General features: G+C 38.9%; 1 protein-coding gene across 10 annotated transcripts in view; it reads left to right on the forward strand.

Moving 5' to 3' along the window:
• The window catches only part of cacna1g (calcium channel, voltage-dependent, T type, alpha 1G subunit), a 186896-nt gene extending 184976 nt beyond the window's left edge, over window positions 1-1920 (forward strand). For all 10 annotated transcript variants that reach the window (XM_043253658.1, XM_043253657.1, XM_043253663.1 and 7 more), the window contains one exon: window positions 294-1920. In XM_043253658.1, the coding sequence (XP_043109593.1) occupies window positions 294-1160 (867 nt within the window). In that variant the 3' untranslated portion in view covers window positions 1161-1920. The remainder of the gene's footprint in view (window positions 1-293) is intronic.
• Window positions 1921-7565: the final 5645 nt, after the last annotated feature.

Genomic DNA, 7565 nt, shown 5'->3' on the forward strand with positions numbered 1-7565 from the left:
GATTCTAAATGTTAGCTACCTCTGATGGGGCTACAAATGCATTCAAAACAGATGCCCTGAGGTGGTCTCTCTATTTTTCTAATTTCACCTCCAATCCTTTGAAGCAGAGAGCTTGTGGAGTGCAATGCTAATGGTGAACTCCACTCTAACTCCACGGCTCCCCTCACCTTCCACTAGCTTTTACATCCCTAACATCTCATACTAACCAGTCTCCCTCTCACCTTGTTCATGTTCTAATCCCTAATGTTGCCCCTTACCTTCCCCTCACCTCCTCCCGTCCCTGCTCTCTTCAGGTGGCAGTGAGTGCTGACTCTCAGGAGACTCTATACACAGAGGGAGGAGAAAATGAGGGTCCCCTGGGACTTAGGGAACTGTCGGACCCCCCTGTCAACCTTCCACCTCAGCAGCAGCAGCAGCAGCACCAGCCTTCCCTCTTTCTGGTCCCTGCCACACCAGGAGCCTCCCCGAAACCATCGCGACCTAGTGTCCACACACAGCACAACCCCTGCGACCAGTACAATGTGTTCTCCAGGCGTTCCCGCTCTCCACCCCGCCCATCGCTGGCCACCAGGAAGCAGGAGGAAACGGACTCTGTAGATCAGGAGGTATCACAAATTATTCGGGCAGGGCTCGCAGGGAGGAGCGACGACGGGATCGGAGAAGGGACAGGAGATCAAGGTGCAAGACGCCAGCTTAAAAAGTACCACAGCGTGGACACTCAGGGCCAGCGAGCTCTGCTGTTACCACGGCCTCTGTCCTGGCTTGACGACCCACGTCGGCACTCCATCGAGGTGTGCTCATCCGTGGAAAGCAGTCCCCAGCGCAGTTCCATCTCCTCCGGCTTCGTGTCGCGAGGTGACAGCCTGCAGCAGCAGACCTCTCCACGCGGCCGCAAGAAGAAGATGAGTCCACCGTGCATCTCTGTGGATCCACCCGAGGGTTCGGAGCTTCCGGGAGGCTTTCACCCTGCTCTGGGGATGGTGCCACCCCCATTACCAAGTCGGGACACTTGCCTGAGGAGGCGCGCTCCCTCCAGTGACTCCAAGGACTCATTTGATTTGGGTGGAGGAGGAGATGGGTTGCCTCAAGAAGGCGTCCCGAACTCCAAGCTATTGACTCTGCCTAGCTTCTCTTTTGAGAAAACAAGCTCTGAGCACTGAACACTTGACTTACACGTTCACACACGTTCACACACACACATGCGCGCACATGACACACGATGCACTCTGTGTATCCGTGATGGTGATAGTAATAGTAATAATATCTTAGAGAGTAATAATGCTAAATGCAACAATGGTGAATACTCCATGATCATGAGGAATAGTAACTATACCTTGTATTTTTTTCTCTACTGCCAAAAGAACACAAAAGGACATTGTGCTGAGGATTAAACAAGCTAATAACGGGACTCTCTCTCCTCAAAGATGCCAGCTGATTCACTGGCAACCTCATGACCTCCTTGTTGAGGCAAGCGCAGAGCCCGGAGGAGGGCGTCCCCTTCTGGCCGTTGTGATTACTTCACAGCACTGTATTGCTGAACTCCCTAAAGGGCACTGATGAAGGTACAAAGCAATATGAACGTTTTAGAGACACTATTTTCTTAAATTATTGGGCCATAGTGTTTGTAAAGGATGTAGAATTTCTTTTTTTTCAATTTCGTTATAGTTTTATTTGTGTCTTTTTGTGATTTTTCTCTTTTTCTCAATGTTTAAATTGTTTGTTGTTTGCTTTATTTTTTCACCATAGGATATTTTTAGCTTTCTTGTTTTAACAAAGACAAAAATGAAAGAAAACATTTTTCAAAGTGCCGGGATCCATGTATTTGTAGGAATAATGATATTATTATTATTAATAATAATGATGATATAATATATCTCTTTAAAATAAAGCATTAAACAGCTCTTTGATTTTTAAGCACAAGTATTAGACTGGAGTGCCCTGACTAAAGAGTCTACTGAACACAGAATGGATTGTGTGCTGCTCTAATGAGTCCTTCAGACAGAAGGGAACAAAAACTTACATTAATTGAATTCATGAAGCGGAAAATCACTGCAAAACACACACAAGCTACAGGAAACCAGACACGCTTTTCTTTTAGCCTTCATCGGAGCTCTTTTGTTAAATGAATGCTATATTGGTAGTAGAGTTATATTCAGCAATTTTCATGTAAAACTAACAACAAAGTTTTGAGTTCTGAAACGTACAGTATGTTTTTATAGAACGGTGGCTATTTCATCGAGGTCTTTCTCATTTTAAGAACCCTTTAATTACCTGGAAAATGTAAAAAAAAAACTAAAATTAAGAACTATCTTCAAGAACGAATTCATCCTCATGAAAGATCATCTTTTAGTTTATTTTGAAGGATTTTGAAAGGTAATTTTAAAATGGCTTTGAAATACTTGTAGTCCACCTGGCTTTGCCAATGCCTCCTAGTAGCCACCAGCTTCTTTGTTGAAAACCACAACCTAAATGAGTATAATAAGGGGTTATTTACATAATGTGCCACACTACCCTTACATTTTAGAGTACACACGTGCTAGTTAAGGTACATTTAGTTCTTATGCTTAAGCCTCACTCAGAATCAAAATGCATACTGATTGAAGCTGTTGTCAAGCGCTCACTGAAGCGATTCCATTTGGTTTTCATGAAAGCTAATCGACACATCTGCAGACCTCCTTTCAAAGTCAGGAAAGCTTGCGTTTCACAAAGACCAACACTGTAATATACCCTTAATTTGCTTCAAAGCGCTGGATGCAGTCCAAATCTGTTGCTGCAGTTTGTATATGGCTTCAGTGTGTGTGTTTGAACCTTGTTTTTGTCACTGGACCAATTTCTGGATGATTTACTCATTTCACTTTAACAATCTACATAAACTTTCTTCAGTACCACTGGAATTATGCATGTGCAAAATGCATTATGAGTGGTATGCATCAGGATGGTGTTATTATTATAATTATTGCTGCACCAGACATTTGGTTAGCGTATAAACACTTTATAAGTGTTATATAATTCTACCTCTAGGATATCTTTAGCGAGGATCCTTTTGACCAAGGTGATGCTAAAACAAAAGAATGCAAATAGAGAGTGTCATCTGTTTGCTATAATATTTAATACTTTGTTACTTCAAACATTTGGCTAACACATCAGAGTAAAAACAATTCTTTTTGACACTGAAAGATGGTGACGTTCTCACTCAGCTATTCCATTAAACTGCAAAACCCTGGAAAACAGCTTGAGTGACCAGATGGAAAAAGAAAACACTAAAGTTATTGGTAAACATCCTCAGGAGGAAATGACAATTAACCTCCGCTGTGCTTCCATGCATGTAGATCATGTTAGCAGTTTGGCTTCTCCCTGGTTTCCCACCCATGAAATGAAGCCTGTTAGCTGAGGACTTTCGATATTCAAGCTTTCCATCCCTCCATGCAGAAGATGAGTATTGGAAAATCTATGATAACTTCATTTACTGAACACGCTGACTCAATCAATTCAACTTCCAAAACATGACGCATTTGCTGTTAAAGACCGATAAGATGGCCTAGCTGAAAATTGAACATTTGGGAAAACAAGGCCTCGAGAGATGTTTTGAGGTGGGTTAAAAGCTCAAAGGCCTTGTTTACCAGCCAGAATGTCATCAAGACTCTTTGGGAGGTGTTCAGTGATTGGCCGAGTTGCTGTTGCCGATGTGTGCTCATCAATGTTGCTCTGGCGCTCCGCTGAGCAAGAGCATGTGTTTCTGAAAACCAGAAGAAATCCATTCACGACCACCTCCAAGTACTTCAACACAAGAAGGTAAATGAAACAATGCTTAAAAGGCATTTCATTTTTTACTCAGGCCAAATATGTTAGCATTTTTGGAATAAGCTTAAGAAATGGAATAACAAAAACTCTTAGTACTAAAATATGAGACGTGCTATTTTTCATTTTCATTGCTCCTGGGGCATAACTTCACCAAGTTTACAACAGCACAATGTTCCTTTAATACAAATAAATTCAAATGGACTGTAGCATAAGAAAATACAACATCAAAAAGTCTGTTTCATTGTTGACATTATTCTCTGTAATAGATAAAAGCCATTTTATATGATGTCTGAGATGAGTGGGAGGTTAGATAATAGAACTTGATAACTGTGTACAGCAAGACCACTTGAGTCATGCTTTCCCAAGAACATATGCAAAGTACAAAAATATAATTAGAATTTTATCGCCTATTAGAACATGAACCTGAAAGAGAAATGTGGTCATTTGAAACGATTCATTATAGGAAAATATTTAAATAACATACAAAACTTCTAAGAGCACATTGTGCTCCCTCCCAAAGCACATTTACATATTTCCATGAAGACAAAGTAATCCCTTTTGGCAGGAACTTTGTCTTCATGTCATTCACTTAAAGAAATCCTTCATAATTTTGCTTTATTCAAGTCATATTCTACAGAAAGCGCTTTTAAAACCAGGCCAATAGAAACAGTTTGCGCCCTGAACCCCGGTAAGACAACTTCTTGTGATGTAACCTAGATGATTTGATCTCAAACAGCTGTCTGAAATCATGGACTGTTATAATAAAAAAGTGTTTTTGTTGTCTACTGATAGATCTGTCATTTTTGTGTGACCATTTTAAAGCTTACAAAATATTTCATATTTATATTTCATATAATATTTCGTTTGTTAGAGGATTTCTTGTACTACATTCTTCAAAACGTACACTGTAAGAAAAGGCAGTAAAAATAGAATACATTTCTGAAAATATAACAAATAGTATCAACCGAGAAGCAATAAGTCAGAGGTAGAATTGATTTGTGGAAGATAATGTGGTATAATTACTCCACTGCTAATTAAAATACCATTGCAGTAACTTTCTTTTTAACTATTATTTAAATTATGCATACCTTGACGCTATTTGTCTTGTCTTGAGGAGTTCGGGAGTACACAGTTTCCAAGAGACCTGGTAAAGTCTTTATCCTGTCTCTGGTTCCCTGGAGCTGGCTTTGCAGGACCCCGTTGGGTCTTTTAGGGAAACAGCGGTTGTTGTTTTTGGACCTGCGTATGGATTTTGAGAGGTTTCACTCTAAAAAGATAGAATGACACTTTAGTGCATGATGGTCACAAAAAGTACTCACAAAAAGTTTTTCTGTCTGTCAATGCTTTTATTCCAAAGTCTCCCTCTCAGTTTGCCCTCATTTCTCATTCATTTTAATATGTGCAATAAATTGCTGCACTGAAATGTATAAAGATTGATCTCACAATTATAATGTGGAGTGAGGTACACAAGAAATCAATAGCATGTCCAATACCTGACATTACATGCAGTGTCTGTACAAAAAACATCAAAAATATATTATAAAACAGCAATCTTTTTTTTTCTCTCTGGGTAGCATTATATTACATTAGCAGGTATCCAGGGAACTAAATAAATAAAAATTCATTTTAAAAGTGAATGCACTCAATACCAAAAAAGTATTAAAGTGCTGAGAGGTAAACACAAAGGAATGCATTTGCCTTCCACAAATTGAAAAACGCTGTGAATTTTATTTACATTTACAAACAGTTCAAGATTGGAGGCTATTTTGAGTGTTTAAGAAACAGAGAAAATAACATAATTTTGTCAACAAAACACAAAGATATTTAAAAAAGAAAAAGCAACTTCAAAGTAAAGAGCAGAGAGAGATGGAAGAGATGATTAAGGGAAAATCTGTGCAGACATGTTCAGACAAAATCTGATATGAGATTTAGACAGTTTGCCATCTCCATGGACAGGTCTATGCTTAAATTGAATTGTTTCAAGTCCACCAGACATTACATTTCTGAATGTCTGAGGTTTTTTCTTCTTTTGATTTTTTTGGAGGGCAACAAAAGTACGGTTGGAATTACTCACTTAACAGCAGAGGGCTTCAAAGTCGCAAAAAAAAGCCCACAAAACTACATACAGTTGCTTTAAAATGAGCAACGTCATAAAGCTGTATTAGAAAAAGGAGTGTGGGGGTTTTTTGCCCTTGTTTTTTGAGGCTTGGTTTCTATAAATGCTCTTTTTGCGCTAGGGAGGATGTTTTGTGTTCTGAAACGTCAAGGAAATCAAGAAAAATGTTATTCTTTATGGCGTGACCTCCGTAAAAATACACTTGCTGTACATACACAAATCATGAGCACTATGCAGTAGGAGACCATTTAAGGAGATCACTAAACACTGAGATGCACAAAAACCCAAACCCCCCTCAAAAAGTGCTTCCCAAGCCATTAAAAACCTATAACCCTGCCATTCTGTATTCTTCAACGTACGTAATGGTTGAAGAAGCTAAACACAGGCTGACTAATAGGCTGCATCTCCTGTTCCGATCCACCCAAGATAACCACAAGAGAAGGAATCCTGCACGTCGCCCATGTAGTGACATACCTCTTCATATAACAGTATTTGAAAAAAAAGCAAATAAACAGTTTGCAGAAATGTTCTCTCAAGCCAAATTTCAAATGATTCAGCTCATTTGGTCACTGCCGTTAATTTGCCTGTTAAAGCTAGAGTTCTGCCTGTTCTGTAGCTCTGCTCGGGTTTAGGTCATTGGTTCAGCAGGACATTGTGTGTGGCATACATTAATGTGATAGGAGGCTAGGGTTACTGCAGATGTTATCTCCTCCACTTCCTGTTGTTAAGGTCTATGTAGTTCTTTCCCGTCCCTATCGGTGACCACACATATTGGGAACATGGCCAAACTTTGTTGAACTCTGTGAATGTAATAGATTAAGATGATAAGCGGGTTGCCACTGTAGGAACTGGCTGTTTACTTTTTAGGGATTGCTGTAATATTATTTTAGAATAAGAAGGGAAATGCAGAATCTGTTAAAACCCACAATAGCTGAGGACGTTGCTTTAATGAGTGTGTTGGTATGTGATAAGGAAGTTAAGATGATGATTTTGAAAGTTAAGATGATGATTTTGTCTCTTATGCTTACCAAGTTAGAATCATTTAAAATTAATATCAATGAAAACCATCAAATATAATTTATTTATTGGATTATTTGTTATTATTATATAAGACAAATGCATGTTTTTGTTTATTATTTACTTATTAATCTAATTATATCTTAATATTTATTTCTAGAAAAAAACATACTTTAAATTTTTAAATCTTTTTTTTTTTTTTTTTCTATGGTATAGGATGTTCAGATATGTTTTTAATGCAAAAGAGGAAAAAAGTTTCAGTGTAAAAATAACGCTTCATCACTGCAATCTGACATGACACGTCATATCTAATCTTTATGACTGATGAAGTTGAGCACACATAGGGCTTTTCTCTGAACGTAGCTTCTCTGCCTCGCACTGTATAATAAGTGCTAAAGATAGATGCTCTCAGACTGCGCTCCCTTGAGCTCCTGCTGCTCCCTTGGTATATAATGTAACCCGTATACGGTCAAAGACTTTCTCCACATTGTGAAATCCTCTGATGATTCATTCAAATCCTAAGACAGTGTGACACCTCAGGAATTATTAATGGCTGCAACAGGACAAGTGTGAAAGCATCATGAATTTCACTTGAGGGGATAAACCTTCTATACCACTCTAGATCTTAAGC

The sequence above is a fragment of the Puntigrus tetrazona genome, chromosome 12 (assembly GCF_018831695.1).
Source record: "Puntigrus tetrazona isolate hp1 chromosome 12, ASM1883169v1, whole genome shotgun sequence".
Taxonomy (NCBI): domain Eukaryota; kingdom Metazoa; phylum Chordata; class Actinopteri; order Cypriniformes; family Cyprinidae; genus Puntigrus; species Puntigrus tetrazona.